This window comes from Procambarus clarkii, chromosome 48 (genome assembly GCF_040958095.1).
Source record: "Procambarus clarkii isolate CNS0578487 chromosome 48, FALCON_Pclarkii_2.0, whole genome shotgun sequence".
Lineage (NCBI taxonomy): Eukaryota > Metazoa > Arthropoda > Malacostraca > Decapoda > Cambaridae > Procambarus > Procambarus clarkii.
The window spans coordinates 27,130,027-27,145,614 of record NC_091197.1 but is presented as its reverse complement, the minus strand read 5'-3'; the positions used below and the strand labels follow the sequence as shown (position 1 = coordinate 27,145,614).

Sequence of the window (15,588 nt, the reverse complement as noted above, 5' to 3'; positions counted from 1 at the left end):
AAACTCGCCTCCCGAAGTAACCATCGCCTTCCGAGACAAATTTTTGGAGTAAATACACCTCGCCTTCCGAAAACCTCGCATACAGGGACAATCGCATTCCGAGGTACCACTGTACATCTAAGCTTGTATGGTGAGTAAAGGCACAAAGACATAGCTACTCACACAGTCAGCTGGTGGCGGCCACCCTCAAGGCCAGACGCACTAATATTTCTCCTCCAACAATACTGTTTGTGGTGTTATTACGCTATATAGTACTATAGTAGTAGGCATCTGTCAATCCCATGGGGTTATGGAGTTGTGCCCTGGGTGTCTAGTTGTTGTAGTCTAGTTGGATGCAGCGCTTGCTGTGGCTGTGAAGGCCAACCCGAGAATGAGTCTCAACTGCAGCGAGCGCAGATAAGCGCCGAAGCGGGTGCGTCTGACAGTGGTCGAGACCTCCTCTGAAATCTATTATCCTCCGCTTGCCTCTTCAGTTCATCCTCGAATTGCTGGAGTCCCTTCTGCACTTTACATCTCCAGGCAGATCTGTCCGCAGCTGCTGCCTCCCAAGTGTTGATGTCGATGTTCATCTGCTTAAGGTCGCGTTTGCAGGCATCTTTGAAACGCACCTGAGGTCTTCCGGTGGGTCTCCTTCCTGATGCCAGTTCTCCATACAAGAGATCCTTCGGTATGCGGCCATCGACCATGCGTGTGACATGTCCCAGCCATCGCATGCATCTCTGTTTCAAGAGAGTGAACATTGAAGGGACTCCTGTTCTCTCGAGTACAGTGTTGTTGGTGACGTGGTCTTTCCATGTGATGTCAAGGATGCGTCTCAGGTTACGCATGTGAAAGGTATTAAGCCGTCTCTCCTGGCGTGAGCGCAGGGTCCAGGATTCCGAGCCATAGAGAAGTGTACTCACCACACATGCCATGTAGACTTGTGCCTTGGTGTGTACTGTCAGTTTGGCATTTTCCCAAACGCGCTTTCTGAGCCTGGCCAGTGTTGTTGCGGCCTTCTCGATACGCCTGTTGAGCACTAGTGTCCAGGGAAAGGGTGTTTAACACTTTCGCGCTTTATATTAGAGATAACTCGTCACTGGTTTTTCTTACGATTCCGCATAACTGCCTACTTTTCTCGTCAATCGAAAAAATATTTCTATAAATTCCATTTTTTAACCGAAATGGATGGGGATACTTTTGTTTTGTAGAGAATTTATTTGCGAATTTTTTGGTACCAGAATGAATATTATATCACATAAACTTCTATGAGTAAAAAAAAAATACACAAAGTATGTTTGGGGGTGTGGCGAGCGTGTGGCAGTGGGTTCCCTTTAGCCGTTGATATATCCAACACGTGGGAAATATTTGTATGTGTTATGTATATGTCTGTGTAGGGAATTTTACTGCGATCACTGTCATACAAATTATAAAATGTTTCAACAAGTATAAACATGACAAACATCAAACGAACGAAAACAATGCGTTCGTTTCTGCCGCGAACGCATACTGAGCGACGTGGTTCTATATTTGGCGCTTCTCTTACACATGCTTTGTACCAATGTTATACAGTTCATCTTATAGAAAATTTTATTGCGAACACATTGGTATAAAAAAGAAATACGTACATAGAAAAGTAGGGTCAGGAAACGTATAAACTTTCCAAGCATGATTTCCCCCCTGTTTTCGCCAGTGCGCTCGCGGCTAACTACTCTCCACTTCACACTCTCTTGCGGGTGGGCAATTACGTATATTAAACATTCATATGCATATGTCCGTGTAGAGAATTTTATTGCGATTCCAATGATACCAAAATTAGCGATGTAGGACAACTGTAGGCTTCGCAACCATTAAGAAAGTGGAAACATTTTGTTGCTTTTTGGCGCTCTCGGCGAGTGATCTGCATAGTTTTTTATTTGGTGTTGATACTCCTTATGTTTGGACGGCATTTTATAGGTATGCTCTTATAGACAATTTCATTGCGAACACAGTGATACCAAATTTAAATATGTGCGCCTTCAATTATTGTCAGGACAGTCAAAAGAGTGTACACTTTTTCGGTCTTACCGCGTAGGCGCGCGAAGTGCTGAAAGCATCTGGGGTATTGTTTTTTTTTTGAGCGCCGAGAGCGCGAAAGTGTTAAGATTGTGGAGCCCAGGTACACAACTCGTGAACTGCCTCCAGCACATAGTCTGCTATATTTATACAGGGTAGCTCACTGACATCTTGTCCCATCACCTGTGTCTTCTTCAGGCTGATTGTCAGGCCGAATGCGGAACAGGCTGCGGCAAAGCGGTTGAGTAGCTGCTGCAGGCCTTCTGCTGTGTGTATGGTGATCGCTGCTTCGTCGGCGAAGAGGAACTCCCTGAGGATTCGTATCTGTACTTTTGTCTTTGTTCGGAGTCTGGACAGATTATAGAGCTTTCCATCAGATCTTGTACGGAGATAGATGCCTTCTGTGGTTGTTCCAAAGGCATGCTTGACAAGGATCGCGAAGAAGATGCCGAACAGGGTTGGAGCAAGAACACACCCCTGTTTAACACCTCTGTTAATGTTGAATGGTTCAGAAATTGAGCTGTCGTACACGACTGTTCCCTTCATGTCCTTGTGGAACGATTGTATCATGCTGAGTAGGATGGGTGGACAGCCAATTTTGGCCAAGATCTTGAAGAGTCCGTCCCTATTCACGAGGTCGAAGGCCTTTGTAAGGTCAATGAAAGCAATGTACAAGGCTTTTCTCTGCTCCCTGCACTTTTCTTGAAGCTGTCTCAGGGAGAACACCATGTCAGTGGTCGACCTCTCTGCTCGGAAACCACACTGTGACTCGGGGTACACTCTTTCGGCAAGAATCTGAAGCCTGACCAAAACGACCCTAGTGAAGAGTTTGCCAACGACGCTGAGGAGGGATATGCCACGATAGTTGTTTACATCGCTTCTGTCACCTTTATTTTTGTAGAGAGTGATGATGTTTGCATCTCTCATGTCTTGTGGCACCAAGCCCTCCCTCCAGCACTGGCACAGAAGTTCATGAAGCTCAGATTTAAGTGTTCCACGAGCGCACTTGAGAACTTCAGGCAGAATCCCGTCGTCTCCTGGGGTCTTCCCTGAGGAAAGTGAATCCACTGCTTTCTCAACTTCTTCCACAGTTGGTTCAAGATCAAGTTCTTCCATGATGGGCAGGCATTCAATTGCATCCAAAGCCTCTACGCTGACCAAGTTCTCTCTGGAGTAGAGTTCGGAGTAATGTTCCACCCAGCGATTCATCTGTTGATCACGGTCTTTAATGATCTCTCCAGTGGCTGACTTTAGAGGAGCCGTCCGGTTTTGTGTAGGGCCTGTTGCCTGTTTGATCCCTTCGTACATGCCTCTTATGTTGCCGACAGTGGCCGCAGTCTGGATGCTGGAACAGAGTCGAAGCCAGTAATCGTTAGCACAACGCCTCGCAGTTTGTTTAACTTTACTGCGGGAAGTACGGAGGGCCTGTAGGTTCCTTTCTGAGGGCAGGTTCTTGTAGGATGAGAGAGCTCGTCTCTTTTCCTCTACGAGGGGTAACTGTTCCTCTGCACTGGCCTCGAACCAATCTGCTGACTTGTTCTGCCTCTTACCGAAGGTGGACATGGCAGTGTTGAAAATAGTGCCCCCGAGATGTAACCACCTCGCACTTGCACTATCACAGGGTGGTACAGGAAGGGCATTTACCAGCGCCGCAGTGAATTCCTCCACCTTGTGGAGGTCACGGGTCTTGTTTACGTTAATGCGTGGTCTTCCCTCTTTCTTTGCTCTGTGGATTTTCCGGGGCTGGAACGTTACTCTGCAAACGACGAGAGAGTGGTCGGTGTCGCAATCTGCGCTCTGGAAGCTGCGGGTCAGTTTGACATTTCTCAGATTGTTACGCCCCGTAAGCACCAGGTCGAGTTGGTGCCAATGCTTAGACCTGGGATGTCTCCAGGAAACCTTATGCTGGGGCTTGGTGTCGAAGAAGGAATTGGTGATGCAGAGATCATGATGGCAGCAGAACTCCAGGAGGCGCTGCCCACTCTCATTCATCTTCCCAAATCCAAACTGGCCCAGGCAGGAAGGCCAAGAGCTGTGATCAGAACCAACTCTTGCATTAAAATCTCCCAGGAGGAAGACTGGCTCTTGTTGAGGTATGTCTCTGAGAGCTAGGCCGAGGTCATCATAGAACTTGTCCTTCGCTTCGGTAGAGGTCAGTGTTGGTGCATAGGCATTGATGAGGCTGACCATTCCTACTGCTGTATGAAGCTGAAGTTTGATGATCCTTACAGACCCCTCCATAGGTGGTACTATGGACCCTAACAACCTGTTCCTGATGGCAAAGCCAACGCCATGCTCCTTTACCTCTTCTGGTGGTTTGCCCTGCCAGAAGAAGGTAAAGTTCTTCTCCCGTATGCTGCCGGTTGCGGGCAGAAGTGTCTCCTGCAGGGCGACTATGTCCATCTGGAGCCTGCGCAGTTCATTGTTGATCACAGCCGTCTTGCGGGCGTCGTTCATTTCCAATAGATCTTCCGAGAGACCCAGTGTCATGGTCCTTACATTCCATGTGCCCAGTTTGAGAGCTGGTTGACTCTGTGTTTGTTTTCTTTTGCTTGGTGCATGGGTTGACGATCCGCTTATTGGATTGTGACCTAAGCCCCACGCACCCAGTGGAGCAGGCGGACCGTGGCGGGACAGCACCTTATTGGCTGGGGGCTGCCCAGCTTGAGGCGGGCGGTAGCTGTCCTATGAAATCGGATGATTTCTCCCACCGACGGAAGTAACCCCTGGCGCCTTACTCTACACCAATTGAGTGGTAGGCTTATCACCGGTAACTGTCACTTCCCGTGTTGAGCCATCGCCAAGGCGATGCTGGAGTGTCCTCTCCAGGGCACAGGCCTGGGCAGTAATTATGGAGGACCAGCTGTTGCCCATGCAGCAGATCCACCCTCTCCATGCCACCGATGTGATCCAAGGGAAGGGCAGGCGCCGATACAGTTGGCACCAGTGTCGTCGCAGGAGTTGCCAGAATGTAGCTGTAAACAGCTGCAAACTGCCTTAGGGACTCCAACTCCGGATTTTTCCTCTGGGTTCACTCCCGAAGTCTTTCCCATGAGTGGGTTTAGCCACAAGACAGCAGAGGTTTGAATTCGGGGTTTTCCTTCCCCTAGATGAGCTGCCTTTCCAGGCTAACGAGTCCTATCTGCCCGAAGCAACTGGTTTTAAGGCGCCAGAGACGCCTTAAAACCAGTTGCTAAAACCAGGCGCCAGAGACCCACCTGGCGGGTCTCTGGCGCCATATATTACTGGTTTATATCTATATTATATCTGGTCTCTATATATTATGCTATATACACACATTATATATAAGTATCTACCTGTTTTATTCACCATACTTGTACAAGTAAACTGGTATGGTGCCCAAAGTCCATAGTGGTCACCAGTAAACAACATGATAAGTCATGCAGACAACGCCACCTCCCTCACCAAATGGCGGCTCCCAACCTACTCCTATTGCTGTTTATACCCTCTATACACACGTTATATATAAGTATCTACATTTGTGTTCACCATAGCGAACCACTAAGCTGGTATGGTGAGTGCAGTCAATAAAAGGTGGGCACGCACAGTCAGAAGACAACGCCATCACCCTCCCTCCCACAGCCTTACTCCTCCCTCCATGGAGCACAGCGCTAAATATCACCACAATCCTGCTATTATCAGAACCCTGGTCAGTTTTATCACAGTTAAGGGTCTTCTGTAATAATATCATCACTACATAATATCATGAACAAGTATATTATGGCATTTTTAGGCGATGCTGTGGTCACAAGCTGAACAGCAGTGCTGTGAGCTCATGCTGCGTGCGTCAGGCTTGGTAGCTCACTCAATACTGAGGCCCCTAACACCCAGGAATTTGGCCCACGATTTTTTTTTTTTAAATGGCATCTGTTTACAAGAGCCCTGATGAAGGTGTGGTGAACCCCGTGTATCCGTGGGCCGTTTAAATCACACTAGCAAACTAGTGTGACGTCACACACTGCCGCGCCGCTGTCTGCGCAGCTCCCCCCTCCCCGGGAGGGGGAAGGGGGAGCCCCAGACCCCCCGCGCCGGCTACCCACACCTCAGTTCTTGAGGCTGGATGTCAAAAACGCGAAAAACCGCCGACCGGAGGGAGGGAGGGATGCCGGGGAGCCTCCAGGACTCACCCAGAAAATGGCGTTTCATTACATTCAACGCTGGTTTTCTGGGGGGAGCCCCGTCGGCTCCCCGGAGCTAACTACCCACAGACAGAAAAAGAGGGACTTACCCGGGAGGCGGTCGTCGCTCACCCCTCAACCGCCGATCTGGCTGCAACCGCCGATCACAAAACATGATGCACCCCCGGCCAGACCAACCAAGCATCAACCACCCATGGACCCCTCCGGAACGCAGCAGTCTCATTCTTCGCCAGAAAAGAAGGAGACGGCTGCAAACGAACAAAACTATCACCACGACCAAAAGAGCAGAAACCCCTGCGCCGGAAGAGAGCATGAAGCTCCCCTACCCGACCCCCAGAGGCCAAAGCCAACAAGAAAAGTGCCTTGGAAAAACAATCCTGGACCGAAGGGGCCACAACGAAACGAGGAGATGAAAGGAAAGCGAGCACTCTGTCCAAAGACCAGGACGGCTCAGGCGACGCATGAGCAGGCCGGAGGTGAAACAATGCACGAGACAGCTTGCGAAACGGCGCAGACGTAACATCGATACCGAAAGCAAGCTGAAGCGGCTCCGCCAGCGCCGCACAATACGAAGCGACAGTGTTAGGCATAAGATGACGGTCCTGAAACAACCACGAGAGGAAGGACAAGACCACCCGAACAGACAAGGAGCTAACACGACGAAGACGCAAAAAGAAACGGAACGACCGCCAGGAAAACTGCATACTGCCGCCGAGAAGAAGCCCTCAGGTGGGACACCAACAAGGAGGCCACCTGATCACCATACAGATGATGATAGACTCGAGTCAAAAAAACCATACGCGAAGACTCGAGGAGAAGATCAAACCAGCTACGTGACGTACCGGCCCGATCTGCTGAAAGAGGCGGCGCCGCGGGAAAAACCCTCGGGTTCGGACACCGAGCAACCAGCGCCTGAAACCAAGGCTGGGCCGGCCACCAAGGGGCCAGAAGGACAACTCTCCCCCGGTAAGTCTCTAAGCGAGTCAGGACCTGGAGCAACAGCCGAACCGGGGGAAAGAGATACAGGAACCCCCACCTCGTCCAGTCGAGCCGAAAGGCATCGACCCCGACGGCCTCGCAATCGGGGAAGGGCGCCGCATAAACGGGAAGACGCCGCGACCACGCCGACGCGAAGAGGTCCACCTCGGGGCGCCCGAACGTCTGGCAAAGCCAAAGGAAGGACTCGTCGTCGACCGTCCACTCCGTGGAGAGAGGAACGAAGCGAGACAGGGCGTCGGCCAAGACGTTGGACACGCCCCGTACGTGAACCGCCAGGAGAGCCAAACCCCGAGAACTCAGCAGACGAGTCACCCGAAGCGACCAACCCCAAAGAGACAAGGACCGCATCGAACCCCCGCGGTTCAGGCAATGAACCACCGGAGAGCAGTCCGAATGGAGCCGAATCGTCGATCCGCGGGCCACCCGAATCCTCCCCAGAGCAAACCACACTGCCGCGAACTCCCGCACCGTACTGTGAGCTCGACGGAAGGACGGATTCCAACGCCCCTGGCCGGCCTGGTGAGCACTGGTCACAAAACCCCAGCCGAGACGACGCATCCGTGTACACATCGAGCGAGGGCTCGGGTAGGCGCCAAGGCACTGAACCCCGAAAAACCCTAAGAGGAAACCGGTGACGCAGCAACCGACGCAAGTCCCCCGGGGGTCGAACTCTGCGATCGCGAGAGAGGCGGAAGGGGGAACCCCGAAGGAACCAGAACAGCCGTCGAAGCCAAACCCGACCCGGCGGGTAGACCACCATCGCGAAGTTCAGGCTCCCGCACAGCCCCTCGAGCAACCGCCGGCTGACCCGAGGGCCCTCCAGAAACAGACGAAGGCGGGACCGCAGCCGCAGGAGAGACTCCGGAGGGAGAGACAAGGAGGCGGTTCGAGAGTCCCACACGAGACCCAGCCATGTCCGAACCTGAGAGGGAACCAGATGGGACTTCCTCCAGTTCACCAAGAACCCGAACCCGGCGAGCTGGGAAAGAACCAAATCCCTGGCTAGCAAGCAAGCTGACTGGCTGGGAGCCCAAACCAGCCAGTCGTCGAGGTAGGCCAACACTCGAACACCTAGGAGACGCAAACGAGCCACCACAACCCGTGTAAGGCATGTGAACACGCGAGGTGCAGGTTCAACCCGAACGGGAGACAACGAAAGCGGTAACTCAGACGCCCCACTACAAAACCGAGCCAGTCCCTGAACCGCGGATGAATCGGGACATGCCAATAAGCATCCCGGAGGTCCAGGGACACCATCCAAGCTCCCGGCTCCAAGAGGAGCCAAACCTGAGACAGCGTAGTCATCCGAAAGGAGGGGCAATGAACCCAGGGGTTCAGACGGGACAAGTCCAGAATGAACCGCAGGTCCGCGCAGTCCCGTTGCGGAACCGGAAACAGACGGGAAACCCATCTGAGGGACGACGTCGTTTCGACGACGCCCAAGCGTACCCACTCCAAGACGACTCGACAGAGCGCAGGGGAAGAAGCCTGCCCTGCCAGCCCCGACCCCCCAAAGAGGGGAGGGGCCACCCAACGCCACCGCAGGCCGCGAGACACGACCCGAAAGGCCCACGAATCGTGGGACCAGGCGCGGGCGAACAGCGCAAGCCGCCCCCCCATCGCCCCGTCAAAGGGGCAAACCGCGAAAGGGCCGGCGACCCCTACGAGACCCAGAACCCCGCACAGCGCGAACACCGCGCCGACCAGACGAGGGAGGGTCCGCAGGAGGAGCCAACCCCAAACCTGACACCAGAGGCCTACCACGACGAGAGGAACCCCGAGCCCTGGCACGACCTTTCCAGGAAGACCCACCCCGGGACCCCCGGAAAACCAACAAGTCCGACATCGGACGACAAGCCGCCGACGCAGCCTGAATAAACTGCGCCACGGCCGACTCCCCAAACAGGAGAGGACAAAAAGGTGAAGAACGCCTAAGAGCCAGAGCCCAAGCAGATCCCATGGAGGAACCCAGCACCACCTGCCGACACGCGAGACGGGAAGCATAGAACAGGGAAACCGCATCCCGCAAAATCGGCGTGAACAGCTTCAACAAGGCAGCCGACGAACGCGCAGCCGAGGACAAGGTGCCGGACCCCAGGACGGACCCAAGCGTCCCCACATCCTCCACGAGCCAATCCGAAGACAGCTCCAGGAGGGAAAAGAACCGCAAGGCCGAACACAAAAGGCCCCGAGCGTGCAAGTCCCCCGCCACGAGCGCCACCGAAAGGGAGGGAACCTGCACATGGAGCTGAATAACGCCCACATCGCGGGGAAGGGCAGGGGCAAACAAGCACTCATTCAGGTACTCAAGTTCACCCCCCAGGAAAATCTGAAGCACCGTGGAAGCTTCCCGCCACTCCAGCGCGCGGGAACGACAGAAGGAATGCCAGGAATCCAGACCAAACAAGGGGCAGTCTGCTAGCCAGGACGACTCCGGAACCTCGTAACGGAGCCAGAAAGGGAACGAAGTCCCAAACCTGAAAGTGGACGGATCCATTTCCGAGGCATAATCCGGGTCACGCAGGAGGTAAGCTGCAAAGGCCGCTCGCACCACACCAGGTTGGATGCGATAAGCCGAAAACCTCCGGAAGGACGGAACCGACGTACCCGGGGAAACACGGAACCGTACCCGGGGAGGGGCCTACACCAAATCCAACTCGTACGCAGAGGGGGGGAAAGAAAACCCCACTCCTTGTAACAATAAGCCCCGCTCAGTGGGAAGAAAAACCCAGGCGGGGTCCAGCGGGGCCCAAGGCCCCCAAGTCAGCCCCTCCCCAGCCTCGAGGTCCGTCACCACAGGACCCGAGGCCGAGTCATCTCCCCAAGCCCCGACCCCACAAGACAAGGACGGAGCAGCCGGAAAAGCTGGAGGAAGAGGGGCCCACTGGTCAGACCCTGAAGCTTCGGCCAGGAGACAAGACTCGAATGCCTCTGCCGCCCCCCCGGAAGGGGCACCCCCCGAAGCTGCCCGAGTCTCGAGATCAAGTAACCCCTGCTCCGACCCCGAAACCCTCAGACGCTTCGGGGCCGGAAGCAGGGGCGGGGGACCAGAACGAACAGAAGGGGAAGGACGAGGAGGTGCGGACTGAACCAGGATCGAAGCGACCCCCACCCCCAAGTCCGGGTCTCGAAAAGCAAAGCGGGACAGCCCCGGGGCATCCGGGGAAGCAACCAACCGAGCGCGTTGCAACAGACGAAACCTAGACTGCAACGCACGTGCCGCCTGTACCCGAATAGAATCAGAGGATTGGGTAAATTGAGTCACAAGCAAGCAGCAACACTCACAGGACTCAGGGTCGAAAGTATCACCGACCCAACAGGCAGCGTGGCAGAGGCAAAAACAATGAGGGTCACCCTGAGACAAGGGGACCGAGCAACCCTCAAACTCGCACACAGCGAGTGGGGACTCCGGGGTCACATCCATCGGACCCACGCGCCCCCTAGGGGATTCCCAGGGTCCTGAGCGTTTACTTTAAGAGGACTCGCGCTCAGGTAGTCCCAGGCAGGGTGCTGCAAACCGGCGCCCAAAACTACCAAGCAAACTTCTAAAGCTGAACCCCAGGGACGTGTACACTCACGGGGACCTAGCAGGGGGCGCCACCGATGAGAACAGTGGAAGGGCAAAAACAAACTGAATAAAATGACAGAACCCCCCGCCAGGCAAAAACAAAAAGAAAAACAAAACCCCGCAAGAGGACAGCGAACCCCAAGGAACAAAGCCGGCCGCGATGTCGGGAAATACAAGCTGAGCAGCACCCTGCGCCCCTACCAGTGCAAACTGCCTCTTACCTGCCGGTAACAAGGGAGAACAGAACACCCAAGAGCCCAACAGGCGGCCGAAAAACCGAAAGGTAAAACGGACCAGCAGAGGCAGACCCCGAGGAGCCTGTGGAAGGTGGCCCCAAGCCCCAAGGGCAGTACTTACAGGGCACCTAGGGAAGGCAGCCCTAGGCGCATGCAGCCCGAGTACTGAAGATAACTCCTGGCTCTCGCACCCACAAAACTAACACCACACGCAAAGCACAGTGCAGTAGCGACACCGGAGCCAGAGCACACGACCATCGCCTATAGCATCAGCCTCAAGAACTGAGGTGTGGGTAGCCGGCGCGGGGGGTCTGGGGCTCCCCCTTCCCCCTCCCGGGGAGGGGGGAGCTGCGCAGACAGCGGCGCGGCAGTGTGTGACGTCACACTAGTTTGCTTGTTTTCGGTTGGGGAGTTCTATCCACTAGTTCGGTTTTAGGTAGCAATTTTAACCAGAATAGGGGTTTGTTTTGGGGCGCTTACCTTTCTGGGTGCCTGTTCCGGTCGATGGCAGACATAGAATGCTCCCACTAACACGGGGGCTTCTATAGGCCATTGCTCCCCTTGCCTCTCTGAGGGGGCCCGGTTCTGGCCGTGGTCCCCGGTAGGCCTAAGAACTCCATACACATGACTGATGCCAAAGTCTGATATTAGCATATCAGCCTGGGATAGCTCCGGGGAGCCGACGGGGCTCCCCCCAGAAAGAGTAGTGTACAATGCATATCGCAAAATATATCCCAGTGGGAAGGCCAGCAGGCAAAGTTCTCATAACACTAGCTGATAATGGTCCCACTACTGCAGAATGACCATCCACAAGAGAAAGGGAAGCTATCCTGGAGTCCCAGACCAACAACACACACATCAACAACTTGAAAGGAGTGAGCACAGACTTTGCCAGTTCATGAGATTCAAACTGTGCAAACTGGGTAAACACGAAATCCCTGGTTAATTGACAATTTGGATGACTGGAAGCCAAAACTAGCCAGCCTCATAGGTATGACAGAACCAGGTGATGGTGAAGCACCAAGAAAGGCCAGTGAACATTCTGAGCACCAAGATTAGCCCAAAAGAAAGAACCCAAATGTGATAGTATAAAACCAGTGTTGAATGTAATGAAACACCGACTTTTGAGTGAGCCCCGGAGGCTCCCTGAAGCTATCATACTGATTAAGTGCCATACTACTTGAGTGTCATCAATCACAGTTCTTTTTGCCTACTGAGGACCACGAGCCAGAACCTGGGCCCCCTTCAGAGAGGTGAAGAGACCGATGGCCTATGAACACTTTACATTTAAAGTGTATCATCTTTGCCACCACCAGGGAAGCACCAAGAAAGATAGGCGAATCAAAACAAACTACTGCACGATTTGAAAATGAGACTGAAGCCCTAATATTGCAAAAACAACTCCCCCACAATGAAAACAAAGAACCAAAACTTCGTCCAACCCCCCAACTCCCCTAGTTAGCTCCATCTCATACCTCATTGGGGGGAGGAGGCAGCCGGTCCTGGTTAGCCAGTCAGTTCGAGAATAATGAAAAACTGCCGACTGGAGGAAGGGAGGGTGTCAGAGAGCCTCCAGGGCTCACCTAGAAATTGGCATTTCATTATATTCAATACTGGTTTTCTGGGGAAAGCCCTGCACTCCCTGAAGCTAACTACCCACAGAGAAGGACAAAATAGGGGGGAACTTATCAGGGAGGCGGCAGCACTGCAGGTATCAAGTTGAAGGTGAGACTAAAGGCTGCAACACATGCCCCAGAGCCAAGGGCCATGTGTTGTGAAAAGACCACACACATACAAGGCCGCAGAGGACCAGGAACGTTAACAAGACACCTGGCAGCAACGACCGTGGTAGACTGCCAAAACCCCCGAGCCCGAATATTGGCCCAAGACATAAGACCAGATTAGCTGACAGAGCAGTGTACAACGGAACATCGTGAGCATGAGAGTAGACTGCAGTCTGGCTAGCTGTAATGACAATGAAGACAACCAGACACACATGAGCCCTGGAACATGGACAAGGGAAACCGGAGCCACTCACAATGTGAACACCAAAACAGAATCAGTGGTCCGAAAGCAACGGAGTAAAGCCGCAACAGACACGGTGCATGACGCACCCCCGGCCGAAACAAGCATGCATCAACCACTAAAGGACCCCTCTGGAAGCCTGCAGACTCATTCATATGCATGAAAAGAAGGAGCTGGCTGCAACCTAACACAAAGCTGGCACTGGGTGTAACTAGCAGGGGTAACATCCTAATTACTGTACTCCTAATTGTCAGGGCTGCTCATATTTTCCTTGCCGTTGTCTATTTTGGTTCACTCTACTTTTCTGGTGGGTTTTCCTCTTGGCTTTGGTGATTTAGTATCCCTTGCTCACTTTAACTAAACAAAGCTGCGAAGAAATATAAGAAAATTCACTTTCACAAATGGTGTTAGATGGTTGGAACAAGCTAAGTGAGACGGTGGTAGAGGCCAAAACCATCAATATGTAGTTTCAAAGATAGGACAAAGTGATGGGAAGATGGGACACCACGAGCATAGCTCTCATCATATAAATACAATTAGGTAATTACTGTGTCTCTGAATGGATCTGGTTTTGACTTCTAGTCTATGGTAGGTTTTCTTTGACTCTCAAGAGCCTGGTATGACATAATATGTGTAGAGCTATCCAGGCAGCCAGCACCAAGGTTGAGCCATCAAGGGGGGGCCCTACCTGAAAGGTCAGTTCTTGCCGATAGTGAAGTGATTTGTACCATGCATGCAAGTGAAGAGTCACACAGGCTGGACCCCTGGGTGATTTGAGCTGCCACCTGGTGGTACACTTGGATATTAATGCATCGTTTGTTGACATTGGGCAAACAACCACTTCCCTTGCTTCCACCATTTCTCTTCAGTCAAGATATGTACTTTCTGTTTTGTTTTTTTTACTCTCATGAGGTTAATCTAAATCTCCAGATTCTACTCCTGTGTTCAGTAGGCCTATGCAAGTTGAGAGGCCTGGTAGTTTTGTGGATGTATGGCACCAGGGAGCTACCGAGGACCGGCTCAGAATATCCGTCAACACATGAATCTTATGCTTAACTATCATTTAAGAGTACATTACATCATGTCTTATAAATAAATACTATAAATTACTCACCTTGTTTTAGAGCTGCTGTTGGAAAGATCTCTTATATTTTGCAACATGTTTTTTTCTGGCTTCAACTGAGGTTGAAAATCAGGAGTACCACGTGTTTGGGGGCTAAATTTAAGAAAAAATCAGGTATTGTTCAAAATCAGGAAAAAATTTGGAAAATCAAGAGGTGCTTGACACCACAGCATCTTAGAGGATTTCCTGATCACATGACTTGCATAATATGAAGTCTCAATGGCAAGAGGATGAACATTCCTTCAAGGACGAGAGAAGTCAGAGAAAAATCCTGGAGATGAAAGAGGTCAGAGAACAAAAATTCCTGGAGATGAAAGAGGTCTGAGAATAAGAAGTCCTTGAGATGAAAGAACCAGCATTCAATGTAATGAAATGCCAGTTTCTGGGTGAGCCCCTAAGGCTCCCTGAGGCTCCCTGAGGTTAGCATACTGATTAATTGCTATACTACTCCAGTGTCATCAGTCGCATTCTTTTTGCCTACCAGGGACCACGAGCCAGAACCTCGCCCTGTATGGAGCAACACTTGGCAAAATGGAATTTAATGTGAATAAATGCCACATTATGTAATGTAGAATAGGAGAAAATAGGCCCCATTCAATCTACAAATTATGTGAAAAGCTTTAACCACTGTACTGCGTACACCGTGCTATCATGGGAAAAGGGGGTGTGCACACAAGCATATTACATTTGTTAGTACTATACTGTATATCATAAGATTCAAAACTTCCATGGGTACATGGGGCTCACATCCTGGTCCTCAGGACTCCAGTAAACTGACACCATATTGAAAAAAAAAACAGTGTTGAATGTAACTACAGAAAATTAAAAGAGGGACTTACCCAGGAGGCGGCCGCCACTCACACCTCAACTCGAAGTTGAGACAATTGGTTGCAACCTGTGACCCAAAGAGACACACACCCCACTAGGACCAGGAACATAAATGAGGTAATGGGCGACCAGAACCCTGTTCGACCTTCAAAACCCTCGTGCCTGTATGTCAGTATTGCCATAAATGGCATAATGCAGCAAATTTGCAAACGTCATGGACATGAGCATAGAACGCATGCTGGCTGGACTGAATAACCCTGTGTACGACCTGGGAGACCCGAGCCCTGGAACAGAAAAGAAGGAAAACCGGGTCAACCCAAAGCGTGTCCCCAGGTACCGAGACTGTGGCATACAGACAGCGTCTAAGAGCCGCAACCAGACACAATACATGATGAACCACCGGCCGAACCAACCAAGCATCAACCACCCAAGGACCCCTCCGGAAAGATGCCGTCTTGTTTTTTGCCAGAACAGAAGGAGAAGGCTGCAAATGAACAAACCTACCACCAGGACCGAAAAAGCAGAAACACCTGCGCCGGAGGAGAGCATGAAGCTCCCCGACCCAACCCCCAGAGGCCAATGCCAACAAGAAAAGAGCCTTATCAAAACAATCCT

The 15,588-nt window shown here is 52.1% G+C and overlaps 1 protein-coding gene across 7 annotated transcripts in view; it reads right to left on the bottom strand.

The window, feature by feature from the left end:
- The window catches only part of LOC138349446 (serine/threonine-protein kinase OSR1-like), a 580,194-nt gene that overhangs the window by 111,970 nt on the left and 452,636 nt on the right, over positions 1-15,588 (bottom strand). For 4 of the 7 annotated variants that reach the window (XM_069302665.1, XM_069302664.1, XM_069302667.1 and 1 more), the window contains exon 5: positions 14,137-14,238. The exons of the other annotated variants lie outside the window; for them this stretch is intronic. In XM_069302665.1, coding sequence (XP_069158766.1) covers positions 14,137-14,238 — 102 coding nt within the window. The remainder of the gene's footprint in view (positions 1-14,136; positions 14,239-15,588) is intronic. 7 annotated transcript variants of the gene reach the window in all.